Source organism: Elephantulus edwardii, unplaced genomic scaffold (genome assembly GCF_000299155.1).
Source record: "Elephantulus edwardii isolate Elephantulus edwardi_28Jun2011 unplaced genomic scaffold, EleEdw1.0 scaffold00056, whole genome shotgun sequence".
Lineage (NCBI taxonomy): Eukaryota > Metazoa > Chordata > Mammalia > Macroscelidea > Macroscelididae > Elephantulus > Elephantulus edwardii.
The window spans coordinates 6,298,992-6,320,922 of NW_006399806.1; the positions used below are offsets into that span (position 1 = coordinate 6,298,992).

At 40.7% G+C, this 21,931-nt stretch overlaps 1 protein-coding gene across 1 annotated transcript in view; it reads right to left on the reverse strand.

Moving 5' to 3' along the window:
* Positions 1-17,405, reverse strand: part of DYNC2H1 (dynein, cytoplasmic 2, heavy chain 1) — a 440,751-nt gene extending 423,346 nt beyond the window's left edge. The window contains exon 1 of the mRNA XM_006887344.1: positions 17,211-17,405. Within this exon, the coding sequence (XP_006887406.1) occupies positions 17,211-17,405 (195 nt within the window). The remainder of the gene's footprint in view (positions 1-17,210) is intronic.
* Positions 17,406-21,931: the final 4,526 nt, after the last annotated feature.

Sequence of the window (21,931 nt, forward strand, 5' to 3'; positions counted from 1 at the left end):
AAAACTCATGGGAGGACAACACCCATCTTTCTCCAAAAGAGCAGCTTGTGGGTTCAAACTGGATGCCTTTGGATTGGCAGCACAATTTCAAAGCACTGGGCCACAAGAGCTTCACTTAAGAATAGCTGTGTTTCTTTCATTATTATTAATTTTAAAGAAAGTTTACAGAGACTTAGGGTCTCCAGTCACTCATTGTTGCACTTTTCTCCCTGCCCACCCCCGGAGTTCGCTCTTCTCTTTGAAAACTAAAAGAAAAGTTTTCCTTGTTATACAATCCTTCCCCGCAAGTCTACTCCACTAAAAAAAAAGCCATGTTTAGTGTGTGACTGCAACATAAAGTTAATTTGATAAGCTATTCATGAATAGAAAACAATATATAAATATTATTGACATATACTGTTAACCACTCCACCTAGAATCATAGCATTATACAACAAAACTATAGGATCTATGTACAGAATGTTGAGTAATATAGTTCTCTATGAAACTCCTAAAACTCTGCAACAAAGATGTTACTCTCTATCTTGCAACCAATATTCTTTTTTATTTTATATTGGTTTGCATACAAAATAGGTATATACATTGTTTCACACTTTCCTCCATTTGCATTGTTTCATATGATCACTCCCATACACTGAGTTTTATAAAATTAATCTTCATTGAATTATGCCCATCATTATCTCATCATTTCGGGTTCCTGATGGATCTTCCCCATTTCCTTTACCCCTTCCACCTACTCACCAAATTGTACAATCCTGTGATTTCCCTCCTGCCCACATTCACTCCTCTGCTCCCATTCCTTACCCCTTTTGACTCTCATACATGTTTTACTAATTACACTTTTATTTTTACAGTAATGATCTTATGCAGTATTTGTCCATATGAGACTAAGTAAATTCACTCAACATGTTGTTATGTTCTGTCAAGTCACTTGCAACTCATAATGACTCTAAATACAACCGTTCTGAACTCGGCTCAATCTTGAGTCAATTTCATTGTCTCTGAGCCATCAGCTCCCATTTACCAAGTCACTGAGTCAATTCATTTCATCCAGGGTCTTTCTTTTCTTGTGCTGTCTCTTTATCTTTCCAAGCATGATGTTTCTCTCCAAGGACTGGTCCAATATGCCAAAAGTATGTCAAAATCCTTGTGTCCAAGAAGCAGCCTGGTTTCACCCTCTCCAGGACAGACTTGTTCATTCTCTTAGCAGTCATAACTCTTCTCCAGCAAAACTCAAAGGCATCAATTCTTCCTCTGTCATCCTTAGTCATTAGGTCCAGCTCTTTGATGCACAGCAAGTAACCCCAAAGACCACAGCCTAGATCAGTTGCATCTTAGTCTCTAAACTAATTGTTGCTCTTTAGCATTCTGGAGAGGTCACTGACAAAAGAACTTCCCAATGTAATTCATCTTTTGATTTGTTAACTGCTGGTGCCAAGAGTGTTGACTGTGGACCCAAGCAAGCTGAAATTGTTAACAATCTCAACTCTTCTCCATCTATCACACTGCTGCCAATTGACCCAGTGGTGAGAATATGTGTTTTCTTGATGTTGATGTTCAATCTATATTGAAGGCTGTTGTCCTTGATCTTCCACAACATATGCCTCAGGTCCTCCTCAGTTTTGGCAAAGAAGGTCGTTTCAACTTTACAAAGCAGGTTGTTGAAGAATCTTTCTCTGATCCTGATACACATTCCTCATAAAAGAGCTCAACCTTCCAGGTAATCGTTTCTGCATATAGGTTGAAGAGGTATGGAGATAGGATGCATCCCTGATGAAGCCAACTTTTCCTCATTTTGAACCAGGTAGTGTTTCCTTGTTCTGTTCTGACGACTACTTCCTTGCCCAAGTATAATTTTCACATAAGCACAATCAAGTGTTCGGGGATTCCCATTCTTCTCAATGTCAGCCCCAGTTTGTTGTGATCCACACAGTCAAATGTGTTTGCATAGTCAATGAAACACAGATAGACATACTTCTGGTACTCTCTGTTTTCAATTAAGATCATCTAACAATGGCTATAATGTCCCTAGTGCCACAGCCTCTTCCAAACCCAGCCTGCACAACTGGCAGTTCTCTGCTGCTCCAGTCATTTTTGGATCAATTTCAGCAGGATCTTACTTTCATATCATATTAATGATATTGCTCAGTAAATTCCACATTCTGTCTGGTCACCTTTTTTTGGAATGGGAATAAATATGGGTCTCTTCAAGTCAATTAGACGTTCTTCACCATGAGCATTGCAGGGGAGTGAAGAGGAATGGAATGACAGAGGTGGTGGGAGGCCTGAACCATCAAACCAAAGTTGGGTAGGGGCAGGAGATAGGGGATGCTGGAGAGGCAAGGAGTAGGAATTGAACTGGATGCTGGCAGGGTGGGGTGAGGGTGGGAACATGACACATGCAGGGAAGGGCTAGAGACCAGGGACCAATATCTGATCTGTTACCTCCATACTTTCATCAGCTCTTTTGGGTAAAGTGCTTGTTTGTCAAATATTCCTTTAAAGCTGAGCACCTAAATTAAGACAGACTAGGGAGAAGGACTGGCCATCCTCTTCCAAAATAGTAGGCCTTCAAAAACTCTATGTACAGCAGAAAATACTTAGATTAGACTAACATATGGCACCGGAGGCTGAGACTTCCAACTGAAATCACAAAGGAGGAGGTACAGTTGCAAACAGACTGTAGTGATTGGGGCATGAAATGTGAGAAGTATGAATGTGGGTAAATTATAGATTGTTAAGGAAGAAATAGAATGCATTATTAATACACCAGGTGCTGGTGAAATGAAATGGATTGGTATGGGACATTCTGAATCAGACAGTCATCTGATCTACTACACTGGAAATGAAAAGATGAAAATAAACGGTGTCACGTTCATAGCCAAAAAGACCATTTCTAGATCTATCATGAAACACTGTGACAGGATAGTATCAATATACAAAAAGGAAGACCTGTTAATACCACTATCATTCAAATTTATGCATCAACAACCAGAGCCGAAGACTAGGAAATTACTTCTACCAACTGTTGCATGGGAAATCTGTTGAACATGCAACCAAGAATAAAATAGGTGGAAATGGAGAAGGGTCGGTAGTCAGGAAACATGAACTTGGTGATAAAAATGAGGCTGAAACAGAACGGCAGAATTAAGTACTCAATTATGTATTCATTGCAAATACCTTTTTCTTTCTTTTCTTTTTTTTTTTTTGTGTGTGTGTGTGGAACCTATGACCTTTATTCACACTCCTCCCTAGAATATAGTCGGAGACAAGGCCCCTGCTCAAGGTAAGAAAATCTGGAGCTGGGCCTCTGGTCACAACCTCAAAGTTCCCTGCCCCTGACACTCTCCTATGAGCTATTATCAAGTGCTGGTGTGTGACAGATCCTCCAGGCCTCACCCCTATAGCTGCAAGGACAGGGACTCTGGAAGGGCAGAGCACAGCAGAGGTTCCCAGGGGGCTAGGAAGGGCCCACCACCACCACTGGGGCTGGGGACACTCAGTGCAGTCCTGGGCTGAGGGAACTGAAAAAGGGCACCTTCGGTCATAGGAGGGACTGGAGGGATAGGCTCTGAAGATACAGCTGCTGCCTAGGAGGGTAGAGCTGGAGGAGAAGTGTCTACATTCCTGGGAGGGAAGTAGGTAGGGGGGAATCGGAAGTAGTCTCTGAAGATGGGAGAGCCCTTTCGGTGCTTGTTCTTGCGGACCGGGAGGCCTGCACGAGTGGCCATCTCAAATACTTCCCGGACTCCCTCTTTAGTCTTGGCTGAGCACTCAAGGTAGCCAAAGGCACTAATTCAATTCACCATATCCCGGCCTTCCTCAAAATGAACATACTCCTGCTTCATTTTGGCCAGCTCTCGTCTGGTGTGCTCATCCTGCCACAGGACCTTCTTGTTCCCCACTAGGATAATAGGGTATGTTGGGGCGGAAGTGCTTCACCTCTAGTGTCCACTTCTCAGGAATGTTTTCTAGGCTGTCAGTGCTCTCAGTGGAGAAGCACATGAGGATAACATCAGTGTCTGGGTAGGAAAAAGGCAGCATAGTCTTCCAGCATTGCTGTGTCCCACAGAGCCAGCTCCACCTGCTTGCCATCCACCTTTATGTCAGCAAAGTAGTTTTTTTGTTGTTGTTGTTGGTTTTTTTAGGTTGTTTATTTTCCATTTCAATGAACATCTACAGAGATTTTGGAATTCCATTCATTCATTCTTGCACCCTTCTCCCCGCACAAACCTCCCCCCACCCCCACCCCGCCCTGTTTGCTCCTCTCCTTGAAAAGCAAAAGAAAAACTCCCTCATAGCAAAGTAGTTTTTAAAGACGGTTGGAATGCAGCCCTCTGGGAAAAGATCCTTGCTGAAGACAATGAGAAGGCAGGTCTTCCCACAGGCGCCGTTCCCTACAATCACCAGTTTTTTTCCGGATTGCAGCCATGGCTGGGGCTTCCACTCAGCCGCCTCCACCTCCAGCTGTGTGGTCACTGACTGAGGCAGACCATCTCATTGAGGGTCTTCTCTTTTGCTGATCCTCCACTTTTCCATGATGTCCTTTTTCCAAGGACTGTTGTTGTTATGTGCTGTTAAGTTGCTTGTGACTCATAGCAACCCTATGTACAATAGCCCTCCTGAAACCTGCTCTATCCAGTGCCAACTTTACTGTCTCCGATACACCTACCCTCATTACCCAAGTCACTGAATCAATCCATCTAATTGATGGTCTCCTTTTCTTTCTCTGTTCCTCTCCAAGGACCGATCCCTCATTGTAACATGTCAGATGAAGCTTCAAAATCCTTGCCTCCAAGGAGCAGGCTGGCTTCATCCTCTCTAGGATGAACTTGTTTCTTCTCCTGGTAGTCCATGGTATTCAACACTCTCTTCCAGCACCACAGCTCAATGGCATCAATTCTCTTTCTATCATCCCTGCTCATTGTCTAGCTCTCTGACACACAGCAAGCAACTGCAAAGACTATGGCCTGGATCAGGCACACCTTAGTCCCCAGACTGATGCTGTTGCTCTTCAGTACTCTGGAGAGGTCCCTGACAGCCAACTTTCCCAATGCAATTCGTCTCCTGAGGAGATTTATATTTGTTGCCATTCCAAAGAAAGGTGACCCAATAGAATGCGGAAATTATCGAACAATATCATTAATATCACATGCAAGCAAGATTCTGCTGAAAATTATCCAAAAACAACTGGAGCAGCACATCAACAGAGAACTGCCAGATATGTAGGCTGGATTTGGAAAAGGCTGTGGTATCTATACACAAGGACCTCACCTGATGGCCTACACAGCATTCAGATTGATTACTTTTGTGGGGGAAATCATTGGAGAAGCTCAAAATCAGCTTTGAAAATAAGGCCAGGTGCTGATTGTGGATCAGATCATCAACTACTCGCATGCAAGCTCAAGCTGAAACTAAAGAAAAGCAAATAAAATCCACAAAAACTAAAGTTTGGCCTTGAATCTATTTCTCCTGAATTTAAAGACCATCTCAAGAACAGATTTAAGGCCTTGAACACTAATGAGCAAAGACAGATGAGCTGTGGGAGAATATCAAGAATGTCATCCATAAAGAATGGAAAAGGTCATTACAAAGATGGAGGAAGAAGACCAAAATGGATGTCAGAAGAAATTCTGAATATTGCACTAGAGAGCTGAAAAGCCAAAGCAAAGGGAAGAAATCAAGATGTCAAGGACCTAAACAGAGATTTCCAAGGGCAGCACAAGAAAACAAAGCAAAGTATTATAATGAAATATGCAAAGAGCTGGAGTTGGAAAATCAAAAGTATTCACTCAGCATTTCTTAAACTGAAAGAACTGAAGAAAAAATTCAAGCCTCGAGTTGCAGTATTTAAGGATGCTGTGGGCAGAATGTTGAATGATCCAGGGGGCATTAAAAGAAGATGAAAGGAGTACACAAAGTCACTAAAACAAAAAAGAATAGGCTAACACAGAAGAATTTCATGGAACAATATATGGTCAAGAGTCTATGGTGATGAATGAGGAAGTTCAAGCTGCTCTGAAGGAATTGGAAAAAAAACAAGGTACCAAGAATTGACAGCATACCAACTGACATATTTCACTCAGCATAATGCTCTCTAATCTCTCACAAGTTAGGTAGTATTTTTCAAAATCATTGCTCCTGAATGTTGCATAGTATTCCATCTTGTAAATGTACCATAATTTCTCAATCTATTTGACTATGATCGGACATTTAGGCTGTTTCTTTGTTCTTGCAATTGTGAATAATGATGCCATGATCATTGGTGCACAAATCTCCATTTGTGTCTCAGCTCTGATTTCCTCAGCATATATTCCTAGCAGTGGAATAGTTAGGTCATATGGAATTTTCATGTTCAGCCTTTTGAGACTGCCTACTTTTTTTCCCTCAGCATAGTTGCTGTTGTTGGGTTCCATTGAGTAAACTATAATCCACAGCAACCCTATATACAGCAGATCTGTACCCTGCCCTGTCCTATGCCATCCTCATTATTCCTAATATTCTTGAGCTCATTGTTCTAATCAGTGTGTCGCATCATCTTGTCAAGAGTCTTCCTTTCTTTCTCTGATCCTCTATCTTTCTAAATATGTCTTTTTCCAAGGACTGACTGGCCCTTCCCAATAACATTTCCAAAGGATGTGAGATGAAGTTTCACCATCGCCTCGAAGGAACAGCCTGGTTGTACTTTCTCCAAAACAAATTATTGTCTTGGCTTTTTGGCGAGAGGTAAAGAGCCCGATGTGCCAGCCTGGAGAGGATCCTAACATGCCAGCTTTCTGTGTTATGATATCTGTATGTTTACTTGTTTTTATGATTTGCTGTTAGGAGTATTATTACACTTATTTGTCAGTGTGTTGTACTGGGAGAAAGATCTGCATATTGCTGCTTATTTTTTAACTTGGAGATATATATGTGTGTGTGCTAATTATATATTATGAGTATAGCACTTGTCAGTTTGCTGTTGTGAAGTGACCTATGTGTTGCTGTAATGCTGGAAGCTGTGCCATCAGGATTTCAAATACCAGCAGGGTCACCCATGATGGACAGGTTTCTCTGGAGCTTCACTAAGAAGCAGGATTGGCCACCTGCTTCAGAAATAACAGGCTTCTGAAAATTCTACGAAGAATAGAGGAACAATTAGGTATAGCGCAGGAGGTAGAGCCTTCATACTGGAAAACACTCATATATGAGAAACAGCTGAAAATATCCATTAATATTTGGTACACAGGCCCCCACCCACCATGCACTGCTGCTTGGATCCAGCAAGCAGAGAGAGAAGAAGAGAGAAGAGCCTTGAATGCCTCTGTCCAAGTGTCTGAGTTGCCACATTTAGGAGAAAGGCGAGTGCCCGATAGGCTTCCCTGAAGAACCAGCAGCAAGGAAAGTTTCTCATGGGCCACCATGAGTCCACCCAACCTCCAGCAACCCTGAACATTCTCTCTGCCCCCATCCGCCCATTCGCCACTAGGAATCAGCCAGCAGAGATGGAAGAGCCCTGCAGACCACCCAGAAGTCTAAACTGCCCAGTACACCGAGACTAGCCAACAGTGAGAAAAGTGGCTCACAGGTCATTGTACATTAAGAGAACTGATGGACCACTGAGACTTGGGGAGGAAAGGATCCCGAAAAGGACCTGGACAGTATTCCTAGGACTTTCCAAGCTCCCCAGGGACTCTGTCTCTCAAGGAAAAACAATGTCTCCTATCCAGCTGCAGAAGAAGACAAAGGGACCTCACAGCACCAAGACTTGGGGATGGGAGTATCCTGGGCAGCATTTCTGGGAGTTTGTCATCTCCTCCTTGGCTTTTTCTAATGAGACAGAAGTGGTCCCTCCCATCTAACCTCAGGAGAGGATGGAAGTACACACCTAGCACCAGACTGACCCTCCCAACCAGCAACTGATGTGGACATAGGCAGAAGCAACCAATGTTGCATATTCCTAGGTGAAATTGCCCCCTCCCAAAAATCTACAGGACATGTCAGAGAAGTGGGTACATTTCTCCAGTCACTAAGTCAATCCATCTCATCCTGCATCTTCCTCTCCTGCACTGTCCCTCCACCCTTCAATGCACTCCTGGCCATGTGCCCAAAATATATGAGATGGAACTTCAAAATCCTTGCCTCCAAGCAGCAGCCTGGTTTCACCCTCTCTAGGACAGGCCTGTTTGTTTTCTTAAGAATCCATGGTATAGTCAATACTCTTCACTATCACTATAACTCAAATGTATTCTTTTTCTATCATCCTTAGTCATTGTCCTGTTCTCAGAGGCATAGCAAGTAACTGCACCATGGTATAGTCAATACTCTTCACCAACACTACAACTCAAATGTATTGATTCTTTTTCTATCATCCTTATACATTGTCCAGTTCTCAGATGCATAGCAAGTAATTGCAAAGACTATGGCCTGGATCAGACACACCTTAGTCTCCAAACTGACATTGTTGCTCTTCAGTACTCTGGAGCGGTCCCTGACAGAAGATTTTCCCAATGCAATTTTTGATTTCCTGGTTGCTGGAATCAAGAGTATTGATTGGGGAACCAAGCAAGCTTATATTCTTAACAATTTCAATCTCTTCGCCTTCTATAATGAAGTTGCCAGTTGGTCCTATGGCGAGAATATTTTCTTCATGTTAAGCTTCAATCCATAGTGAAGACTATAGTCCTTGACCCTATGCACTAAACCCCTCATGTTCTCCTCAGTTTCAGCAAGCAAAGTTGTGTCATCTACATGACACAAGCTGTTGAGGAGACATGGTTTAAAATTAAGAAGGCAGTGTGTCAGAGTTGTATTCCTTCCATACCTATTCAATCTATATGGTGAGCAAATTATTTGATGAAGCTTGACTCTATCAGTTTCCTTTTCTGTATTTTCTATGAAGAGGAATGTGGCATCAAAATCAAAGTAAGGCTCATCAATAACCTGTGTTATGCACATAACACAACCTTGCTTGCTGAAAGTGAGGAGAACTTGAAGCACTTATTGCAGAAGATCAAAAAATACAGCCTTCAGTACAGATTGCATCTCAGTGTCAAGAAAACAGAGATTCTTATCATTGGACTGACAGGCAAAATCATGATTGATGGAGTAACAGCTGAAAATGTCAACAACTTCATCTTTCTTGGATCCACACAATTAACACCCTTGGCACCAGCAGTGAGAAAATCACAACAGGTATTGCACGGGAAAAGTCTGCACTTAGGGACCTCTCCAAATTATTGAGGAGCAATGATGTCAGTCTGAGGACTAAGATTCATCTGATTCAGGCCATCGTCTTTCTGATAACTTGCTATACATCTGAGGGCTGGACAAAGAATTAACGCCTTTGAGCTGTAGTGTTGGAGAAGAGCATTGAACACAGCATGGACTACCAAAAGAACAAAAAAATATTAGAGAAAGGGCAGCCAGAGTGCTCTCTGGAGACAATAATAATAAAGCTTCACTTCACATTTTCAATCATGTTGCTAGGAGGGGCTATTCCTTGGAAAGGGACATGATACTCAGAAAGGTAGAGGGTCAAAAAAGGACAGGAAGACCCTCGATCAGGGGAACTGACAGGTGGCTGATGCAATGGGCTCTAGTCTGTTAAGGAAGTGTGAGGATGGCCCAGGATAGGGCAAGATTCAGATCTGCTGTTCACAGTGTCACTTGACATCAACTTGATGGCATCTAACAACAGAGACACAAAAGACCTTTCTAAGGAAAACTACAAAACACTTACCACAAGAAAAAAAAATAATAATAAGAGATGTAACAGAATGGAAACATATTCCGTGTTTATGCATAGGAAGACTGAACACTGAAACCAAAAGCAATCTATGAATTCAACACAATCTCAATACAGGAATCAAATTCATTCTTCAAAGAAAGGGAAAATAACCTCAGAATAAGCACAGCTCTTATGAAAAATAGAAATGAAGTGGGTGACGTCTTACTCCCCAGTGTCAAAACCTACTACACAGTCATAGTAACTACATGGTATTAGTACAAGGAGAGATATGAAGACCAATGGAACAGAATCAAGAATCCAGAATCAACTAAACTACGGTCAACTGATATTTTTACAAGGTAACAACACGCAGTAAATGGAGAATAGAGGGGAATTTCCTCAACATATCTGTGGTAGCCTAAAGTTGGCTTTTTTCATCCATTAGCCATTTCTGTTCTCCAGCTACCTTAACTGCAGACACATGGTCTTGCAAATCAGCTTCAGCTGTGGGGCATGGATAAGTGAAAGAGTGCTTCCCACAATACTGTACACAAGAAAGAATAAAAGCAAGACTTAGATGAGCAAGGCTTGTGGTGGCAAAACCCTGGTGTTGACGAACCTAGAATTGCTGTGGAGAAACTGTGACAAGGTGTGACATGAAGCTCTTTGCATAAGTGCTGGCCACAGTTAAAGGATACTGCTGTTCTCGCGTTTGATGCTGGAAGGAAAAGTTGCTTGCTGAATTGAAACTGGAGCTTGGACTAATTGAGAAGTCGTGCCTTGGACATAGGCAGAAGCAACCAAACCTGGACTTCTTCTGGGTTATAGTATGATATTCTTTGCCTCCTCCTCTCCAATTTCCTTCCCTAATAAACCCCACTGTCGGTACCATAACTGAGTCCATGAGTCAGACATAAAAGAAACTCTTGCTGCTGGCAGGGCTCAACAGGCACCACGGATCTGGCCTATGGGCTCTTTATCTACTTTCTGCTCTAGAGCAGTGAGGGGTTGTGTTATTCTCACTCCCTCTGGCCCTTTCAGAGAAAAGCTCATGGCCTTATGGCCCCCATGTCCCATTTCCCCCCCTATTTAGACAATATCTTAGCACTAGGTCACCAGAGCTCCACAGTGAAAAGTATATACACAAAACCAAAAGACTATCATTCTCAATGGAGAATCTACCACAAATGGTGCCAGCAAAACTGGTCATCTAGCTGCAGAATGCTGAAACAGAATCCACATCTCAGACCATACACAAAAAATCAATTCTAAGTGGATCAGAGACCTAGGGGTAAAATCCAAAAAGCTAAAAATCATAACAGATAAAATGGGAACAAATCTAAAAGCCATACCCTACAGCATAAATAGGCTTCCAAACATAGCCAAAAATGCATAATGAGGAGAGGATAAAATGGGACATTTTTTAAATTATATCTCTGTATGCATCAAAAACCTTCTCCAATAAGGTAAAAAGAAATCCCACAGATTGGTAAAAAAATATTACAACATCTCAGAAAAGAATCTCATAATTAAGTTCACAGAATACTACACGGCCTCCACAAGAAAATGACTGATAACCCAATTACAAAATGAGCAAAAGACATGAAAAGATTTTTCACAAGGAGGACTTTCTGATGGCTAACAAACAACTGAAGAAATATTCAAAATAACTAGCAATCAGAGAGACATAAATCAGAACAACAATGGGATCTTACCCAAGCAGCATAGCAAAGTGTAACAACATAGCAAACAATAAGTACTGGAGAGGATGTAGAGAGATTGGAATGCTTATGAAGTGCTGGTGGGACTTTAAAATGGAAACTGCTATGGAAAGCAGTTTAGTTGTCCACAAAAGCTGAACATAGTAATCCCATATGTTATTCCACTTCTAGGAATACATCCCAAAGAAATCAGAACTAAGACACAAATGGACATGTATACCCTTGTATAAATACCCTTGTATTTATAACAGCATTAGTCACAGCAGCAAGAACATGGAACCAGCCCAAACACCCATCAACAAGTCAATGGATTAAGAAATGGTGGTACATCCATACAAAGGAAAACAATGCAGCATTAAGGAACGACTTCCTAAAATACTGCTGCTGCTGTTGTTGTTAAGTGCCATCAAGTCATAGGCAACTCACAGCAACACTATGAACTAAAGATCTGGACACCTGTATAACTTTCATCCTTTTTCCAGGTTCACAGGGTTTCCAGAGGCAAGCTATTATGGAAGTGGCAGCCACTCCTGCTTCTAAGCTTGTTTTAATAGGTAGCTCCAACAAACACTGTCCACCACAGGTAACCATTCTCAAATTTGACACATCAGTGTCTCAGTGTTCAGCTTCACAGCAACCACAAGTTACCTCTGTACAGCAAGTAGACATACCAGGGTTATACGACCTAGAAGAATGTTTAACCAAAAACATGTAAAGGCAGGCCTGAGGGCTGCAGATTAGAGTCACCCACCTTTGGCTTGGAAGCATGACTTTCTGTCCACTAGGCCAACTAATCTCTCTCTATGCTGCTGTTGTTAAGTGTTAAAATACTGTATAACATATATATATAAACATATAGTGTGTGTTGATGTTGTTGTTGTTGTTGTTATGTGCTGTCAAGTCTTACATAGCAACCCTATGAAAGAAAGACCTGAACACTTGTATAACCTTCAGTGCTTCTCCAAGTTCATAGGATTTCCAGAGGCAAGCCATTTCGGAAGTGGATGCCATTCCTGCTTCCAAGCTTATTTTAATTGGGAGCTCCACCGAACACTGTCCTCCATAGGTAACCATTATTGCATTTGACACATCAGTGTCACAGTGTTCAGCATCACAGAAACCATGAATTACCTCTGTACAGCAGATGGACAGAGCAGTGCTACACCACTTAGAAGAATGTTTGCCCAAAACAATTAAAACCAGGCCCTTGTGCCACAGGCCCTTGGCCCAGTCGAATTTAAGAACCAAGGCAGGATTCAAGCTCCATCATTCCACATTCCTCCATAATCAAGCATTCTCATTGGTTTTAGCCTCCCAAAAATGCCCATCTGGGAGCATTCTGCTGCTTCCCGAATCTCCTCCTATTGTGATATGATAGAGAAAGAGAGAGAGAGAGAGAGATAGAATTAGAAGAGGTCATGGCACCAGGGATATTATTGTCAATGTCAGATGGATCTTGGCAGAGAGTACCAGAAGAATGTCTGTGCTTCATTGACTATGCAAAGTCTGATTCACTGTGTGGCTCTCAATAAATTGTGGCTAACCTTGAGGAAAATGGGAATCTCAGAACACTTGACTGTGCTTATATGAAACCTATACTTGGACAAAGAAGCAGTCCTCAGAACAGAGCAAGGAAACACTATATGGTTCAAAATCAGGAAAGGAGTGCATCAGGGATGCATCTTGATCCCATACCTTTTCAATCTATATGCAGAACAGATCATCTGGGAGGCCGGGCTTTATGAGGAGAAGTGTGGCATCAAGATTAGAGGGAGACTCATTTAACAACCTACGATACACAGATGACACAACCTTGCTTGCTGAAGCTGAAGAGGACCTGAAGCACTTGCTGTAAAAGGTCAAGGACTGTAAGCTTCAATATAGATTGAAGCTCAATCAACATCAAGAAGACAACGATTCTCACCACTGGGCCAACTGGTAGCACCATAATAGCTGGAGAAGAGATTAAGATTGTTAGCAATTATAGCTTTATCGGATCCACAATCAACACTCTTAACACCAACAGTCAGGAATCAAAAGACAAGTTGCATTGGGATCTCTCCAGAGTGCCGAAGACCACCGATGTCAATCTAGATACAAAGGTGCGCCTAATCCAGGCCATGATCTTCTGAATTAATTGTCATGCTTCAGAAAGTTGGAGAACAGATGTCTTCGAGTTGTGTTGGTGGAGAAGTCTTGAACATACCATGGACCGCCAAGAAAATAAAAAGTTCTGTCTTGGAGACAGTGAAACCAAGTCTTTCCTTGGAGGCTAGGATTTTGAAGCTCCGCCTGACTTTGGGCACGTAACCAGGAGAGACTGGTCCTTGGAAGATATCATGCTCTAAAGAGTGGACAGGCAGCGCAGGAGAGGAAGACCCTGAATGAGATGGATTGATACAGTAACTGTAGTGAGGGGGGCTGGTGTGTTGGAATTAGTGAGACTGGCTCAGGAGGGGTTCAAAGCTGCTGTTCATAGGGTTGCTATGCATCGCAGGCAGCTCAATTGCACATAACAACAATAACATACTATGACAGGTTTGGAAGCAACAGTGGCATCCGCTTCCTAAACAACATGTCTCCGGAACTCTATGGACTTTGATAAATGTCGATAGTTGTAGAGGGGCTTCAGGCCTTTTGTTCACAGGGTCACTATGAGTCATACTCAACTCGAAGGCAGTTAACAACAACATATAGCTAAATAACATGCGAAGAGTCTAAAAAGCACTATACTGTGTGAAAAAATCAAGCACACAGCACCAAAGATAAATACTGCAAAAGACCACTAATGGGAAAACAGGAATAACTGAGTAAGATATGTATAAATGTTCAAAAGGGAAAGGAGAAGTTGAGAAAAGGGGCAGAAAAGGGGGAAGGGAAAAATTCAATGTGATAGCAGAAGCTGGTGGATAGAAAGGTGAAGGTATGGAAAAAGTTCAATGGGAACTTGAAAAGATCGTAGGAATAGATCAATGGCAATGAATTATATAAAATTTCTGTATATGAATTATTATATAAAACACAATGTACATGAATGAAACACAATGTATATGAATGTATAAAATACAAAATATATGTACAAAACAGTATGTATATGAGTGACTGTATGCAAGCCATTAAAAAATTAAAATTTAAAAATAAATCATTAGACAAGGAAAGTCATGCATGGTTAATTTTGGTACAGATTTGAATCTGACACATATTTTTAAAATCAAACTATGTTAAATGATTATCCTGAAATTTCCTAGAGACATCAGGTTTTAGTATTTGTTATCTGTCCAGTGGGATCAAGAGGTGGGGTAGGCATCATCTGTGTTCTCCCATAGTTGAGAATTAATAACCCTCTTTACTTTCTTCCAAGAGAATCACATTTATATGCTATCGTATATGCAAAATAATCATCTCCAGGCTATAAACACCAGAAATATCAAAAATTTTAAAACTGTACTCCTTGGAAGGCACTTAATGCTAGAGGAACCACAACAGCTAAGAGACATCTTTCATATATTGCAGGTTCCTTAGCACTACCTTCTTTGCTTATACCACTTAACTTCTTGATTTGAACAATAATCCAGGCATTAAATGCTAATTAAATCTAAATTAAAACAGACAAGAAGAGACATACTCTACATCTACTTGATGAATGGAACAGGACCAATCTGCTTTCAAACCATGTGACTGTTACGACTTTAAGAAGGTAAAAGAGGCAAATGGAATACTTAAGTAAACTGCAGACAGTGTGTTTCTGACTAAACAGTGTTTTCTTTAGGCAAATAAGCAAGGCAACTATTTTCATATCTTTTGTTTTTGTAATTATTATTTACAACTTTTCAGTAGAGAAATACGCTCGGTTAACAAATCCAGTTATCAGTGGTAATGCAGGGTCTACTAAGAAGACACATGGTGATCTATTTACAAAAAACCAGCCACGGAAAACCCTGGAGTCCAGCTCCACTGTGATACACGTGAGGTCTCTGTGAATTAGTCGAATCAATGGTGACTGGTACATTGATAATAATAACAAAGATAACAAAGTTATAACACAAATATATTTAAACTATACACTGACACCTCAAAAGATTTCAATTAAATTCTGTGTTTGGAGTGAAAATCAAATTAATAATTTCAACTACAAGAAAGAATGAGACCTAACTAAATGGAAACATATTCCCCACTCATGAAATTCATATTTCACTGGACTGATTGGTAATATCATGATGTGTTTGTGTGTGTTGAGTATCATCAAGTCAGAATAGACCCATGGCTGCCCCTCCAAGAGGTTTTCAGAGGTTGTTAATCGCACAGGAAAAACTGTGCCTTTGAGACTGCAGTGCAGTTTCTTACTACTAGGCCACCAGAGCTCTCTAATATTATGATAGATGGAGAAAAGACTGAAACTGTCAATGACTTCATCTAACTTGAAGCCACAATCAACACTCTTGGTATTGGTACTAGCAATCAGAAGATAAAAGACATATTGCACTGGGAAATAGTGCAGTCAGGGAAGTCTCCAAATTATTGAGGAGCAATGATGTCAGTTTAAGGACTAAGGTGTGCCTGATTTAGGCCATGGTATTTTTCAGTCACTTGCTAAACTGAACAATGAATAAGGATAATGGAAGAAGAAGACTTTGAACTGTGGTGGTAGAGAAAAGTGTTAAATATCCCATGGATGGCCAAAAGTACAATCAGATATGTCTCTGACAGGTGTAGTTATTGTGTTGTTTGAAAACGAAGATGATGAACCTTTGTTTCACATACTTTACCCAGGAAGAGATGGAAAAATGTCTATGATTTATTATCTTTCATTCAACTACTAAGCCTCTTCAATGTGCCAGCTAATGTTCTTCTATAACATTACCTTTAGGTATACACACACACACACACACAAACACACACACACACACACACACCGAAGTGTCTAAGAAGCTGAACTATATGAAAGATGCCAGATCAGAATCACAGAAAGAATCACTGACAACCTGTCAACCTGTGAAATACACATGCCACAACCCTTCTTTGCAGAAAATGAAGATTTGAAACACTTATTGATGAAGCTTAAAGACTATATAGCCTTCAGTATGTACTGCACATCAATGCAAAACTCCACAAATTGGCCAATAACTATGATCATTATGAACGAATAAAAGATTGAAGGATTCAAAGATTTCATTTTATTTGGATTCAAAAAGTCCATAAATGGAGCTTCGAAATCCTTGCCTCCAAGAAGACTCTTAGTCTCAGAGATAGACCTGTTTGTCCACTTTACGGTCCATGGTATGTTCAATACTCTTCTCAGAACTCAAAACATCGATTCTTCTTCTTATTCTTCTATCATCCTTAGAATCATTTCAAAAGAGTTTCCTTATTAACCGGTATTTCCCCAAACAAAATTAAAATTACTAAACAATCCTCCCCTAAAAAAAAAAAAATAAAAAAATAAAAAAAAACACCGCACCAAAAACATAATAATGTGGTACAAAGAACTTCAAAAGAGAGGTAAAAACATCTAAAATAGGTACTTATTTATTATCTTTATAGCTCACATGCCGTTGTAAGAAAAGAAAAATACAATTTTCTTGTTCAGGCTAGGGAATGGTTGCATTCTGTCAGGTGGGATGCAAGTTTGAGAACTACGTCCTCTAGAAGTAGCTAAGAAGGGAACACAGCCTTGAGCTCCTGATGCCGATCTTTCAGCCACGGCTTACCTAGGACTAGACAATCCCTCCCCGGGCCAAGGCCGTGAAATAAAGTGCTCGCAGAGGTGCAGAATACCGTACCGTGTTGGAAAAGGAAATTCCGGGGTCAGTTCGCTGCACCCTAAGGAGCATCTGGTTCCCATCATCCAAGAAGTTGTTGATTTCAGCACCGTTGTACAGCAGAAGCTGATCGCGGTTTTCAGGCATCAATCCAAAGTAGTTCTGAGTAGTAGTGAAGATGAAAAGCTTTCGAATGTCTCCGGTCTCTCCCGCCATGACTCAGGAGAAGGGGCAAAGGAAGGAGAAAAGGGAACGGGAAACGGGGAAGGGAGGGGGTGAAGAGCGCGAGAGAGCTAAACAGATCAGATTTCGGCTCAAAACTAGAGCCGGCTAGCCAGATTGCGGAGCTTCGCGATAACCAGAGACGGTCGCTATGGCAACGGAGGGTACGGCGGCGCCGTTGGCGACACGCACCGAACGTTGCCGTCTCGGGGGCGCGCACGCAAAGGTCAAGACCCGATCGACCACCTCGGAACTCTTTAGCTGCTCCCCGCAGTCATCGATTCCGATAGAAGGTCCTGTTGGTCTTAAAATAATCTGCCAAAAGGTGTTACTGTTTCGTAATTCAGCCAAAATACTTACTTATGCATTCTTGTACAACTTAAAAAAGCTTGTAAGTGCGACTGCTTTGTAAAGACTTCTAGCTTTAGGTGGACTGGTTCGAGTGTTCCCTCTGCAACGTGCTTTTAATTACTCATCACATAGCTGAGAAGTGGGGACAGCCTTTCTCACACGCAAAAATGCAATAAGGATACAAAGACATCTTTGCTGGTGATGCTTTAAAAGATATTTTAAAATCTTATTCAAGCGGCAGCTTGAGAGTAGATAACAATACATGTTAGTTTCCTTTTAAGTCTCTGCACCTTTCTGTGTTTCATTTCCCGTTACTTAGGTTTGGGTGCTTGGTTTTGGTTGGGTATTTGTTGTTTTTGTGTTTTGTTTTGTTTTTTCCTGACACCATAACCTATTCAATTTATATGCTGACCGACTAATAGGAGAAACTGGACTCCTTGTGTGTGTAGAGTGGAAATCGACCCATACCTGACCATCCAGGGGGTTTCTAGAGGCAGTAAATCACAAAGGAGAAGATTGTCCAGCCTTCTGCAGAGCAACTGGTAGATTCTAACCATGAGCCTTTAGAATTGCAGCACAGTTTCTTACCAGTGGGCCAGAAGAGCTCCCTAGAAAGGGACTAGAGACTAGATGAAGATTAAGGTGGCATCACTATTGAAGGCAAACTCATTAATTCTTTGATATGCAAATAACAATCTTGCGTGGTGAAAGTCAAAAGGACTTAAAGCATTTCCTTAATAAGATCAAACACTACCTTCCTCTATGTATTACACCACTTTAACATAATGAAACAAAAAATCTTTACAACTGGACTAATATATCAACGAAAAACATCATGATAAATGTAGAAAAGATTGAAATTGCCAAGGATTTCCTTTTACTTGTAGCCACAGCACCCCTGGAAGCAACAGTCAAGAAAGACTTCTATTACATTAGCTGCTGCCAAGAACCTCTTAAAAGTACTAAGGAAGAAGGATGTTAAAGACTAATGTGCACCTGATCCTAGCCACGGTATTTTCAAGTGTGTCACCACTCACTCACCCTTTGCGGTGAACGCCATTTAGATTCATAGCTGAACTTCCCTTGGGTTTCCAAGGCACGGGAGGAGTCGGCCCATCTTTCTCCTGCAAACAGAGAAGCTCAGTCTTGAGGCTGGCAACACAACTCGCTATGGACTGTATCACCAGAGTTCCTTGAACCAAAGAAATTATTTAAACAATATTATGACATTTTCTTAGATAACTGGAAATTTTAATACTGTCATCTTGACCTCTTAAGGAAACTATTGACTAAAGATAATCCAAAATGTACCTCAAGTGGAGCAAATTCCTGGAATTTTTGCTGGTCAAAATGAGTCATTTAAAATGCAATCTGTATTCTAGACATAATTGATTTTTTTTAAAAAAAGGTTAGAGTTTGAATTCTTATATAGGAAAATATGACATTAAACAGATTTAGAATATGGGGATTGAAGTAAAAGTCATTGTCGTGGAGTTGGAGCCAAGTCATAACTGACCATCCAGTGGATTTCTGAGGCTGTGGATCATATGGGGGGAAATTGCCCGTCTTTCTCCTATGGAGACACTCACTTGTGGATTCCAACTGGCAGGATTTGGCTTAGCAAGGCAGTGCTATATGGACTAAGCCACCAGAGTTCGCTTATATTAACTAATTGTCTTCCAAAAAAGAATGAGCAGAGCCTTGTAAGCGAAGATATTTGAACGTTTCTGGTAAGCAATAATAAAAGTGCAACAAGGAGTGGTTATTCTTTTCTGTTGTTTCTGTAACTCTTATCACAGACTTAGTAACTTAAAAGAATAAGGGCAATGATATGACTGTGCAACTCTAGAGAAATTGGAAATAGACTTCACTAAAACCAGAGTATCAGCAGGGCCAAACTCTCTCTAGGGACTGTAGAGGAGAATCTGTTGCTTATTTTCCGGTTTCAACATTTGCACCTCTTGCCTTCTTTGGCTTGTGAATCTTCCTTCTATCGTTTAAGCTAAACGCTTTGCATCCTCAAATGTTTTTCTTCTCTGGTTGTTGACCACTTACTTGGCTGACTGAAACCCTGTCTCTTTTCAAAACGTTTGTGATTACATCATAGCTAGCCAGCTAATATAGGTTAACCTTAACTTTTGCCATATACTGTAACGCCCAAGTTCTGGTCATTAGGATATGGCCATGTTGAGGAGTCAGATCATAGATGAGTGCATCATTATATTCTTGGTTCTCTCATTCTTAGAATTCTGTGTACATCATAAACTTTGTGAAACAATTTCTACCATATATAAAGTTCATAGCTCAACAAACCTAATGGACAATTAGGGTAACCAATAAATTTATTTTCAGGATATATTAAGAATGAGAAGACTTTCAATGAGATGGGTTGACATAGTGACTGTAACACTCGACTTAAGTTAGGTGGAAATTGTGAACGTGGTCAGAGTCTGGCAAGGTTTCTGTTTCATATGGAGTTGCTATGAGTTGTGTCAACTCCAATGGAACCTAACAACAGGATTTACAAAGATAGACAAAGCCAATATCTTATAAAACACAAATATTTAAAAACAAACACGTGTTCCATTTAAGACCTATGTGGCCTAAGCAAGAAAGGTTAAATTACATAATCCATAAACCCTTCTTGAGTAACACACACATTGCACACACTGTAGTTGTTAGTGAGCCTCCACTAGGTTTCCAAGATCGGAAATCATAATGGGAGGAGACTGCCCATTTTCCTCCTAAGAAGTGGCTGTTGGACTCAAATTGCCAGAGAAGCGCAGCTTTTGAGTTAGTGCAACTGGCTACATAGGCTAAGAACTCCTCAAAGTAACTATCATTACTCTCACCAGAATTCTGTTCGGAGGTTTAAGACATCCAAGGTCTCTCAATCTCCTCCAGTAGTCAAAACTATGCTGTTTTTTAACAAGAATTCCTTTGGATCATTGGAACCAACTCATTCTACCATGGAGTCCTTAGCTAGGTTAGTAGCTAATTGAAAGCCTGGAGGGACAAGCCTACCTCAGAAGAAAGGCCTAGAAATTTACTTGCAAAAAATACCCAATCATTAAAAAAGCTGTGGTGCACAGTTCTATTCTCACCCCTAAGGACAACATAAGTCAGAACCAAAAAATATCGGTAACTGCTTACCAGGCCCTATCAACAAGTGAGTTTTCAAACTGTCCTGCTGAATACTTTAATAAAATTTTTTTACAGAAAAGTTAGCTCGTCACTTATTCACTGTTGTATATTTTACTCCCTCACTTTCCCTTTCCTCTCCCCTAGTTTAATTTTTTTTAATATTTATTCATTGTTGCACAATAACCTCCCCTCCAATCTCCTTTACCATGGACCTCTTATTCTGGGCTGTTGCATACATGTAATGGCTAAACATATATTATTCCTTTTAAACAGTTCTTTCCTTCATCTATTCCATTGTACTGTTCGTTATCTATCCATTAGTCATATTTTCTTCCCAATACCCCATGTCAGACCTGCTTTTTTTAACAGTGGTGATATGCAGCATTTGTCCTTTTATGACTGAGATATTTCACTCAGCTTAATGTCCCCCAAGATCATGTTGTGTAATGTTTGAGGAGTTCATTGTTTTTCTGTGCTGCATAGTAATCCATTGTATTAATATGCCATAGTTTTCCTATCTGTTCATTTGTTGCTGGGCACTTGGGTCACTTCCATGTCTTTATCATTGTAAATAATGCAGCAATAAATGGGTGCACATATATCTGTTTGGATGGTAGTTCTGGTTTCTTTAAGGGTATATTCCCAGTAGTGGAACTGTTGGATCAAATGATATTTCTATTACTAACTTTTTGAGAAAACACCAGACTGCCTTCCATAGTGGTTGCACCATATTACACTCTGACCAGCAGTGAATAAGGGTTCCACTACCTCGTCGGCATTTACTGTTTGCTGCTCTATTAAACTTTGCTATTGTTGCTGGCTGGGTACTCTTTCAATGAAGTCTATTTCCACTACATCACACGTTTTTAAATAACATTTGTTAGATAAATGTAATGTAATGCAGTAATCTAGCAAATCTAATATTGTGTTTTGGTATTGGAAAAATGTTGTTGTTGTTGTTATGTGCCACGGAGTCGTTTGCAACTCATAGCGACCCTAAGTACAACAACCCTAAACCCTGCTCT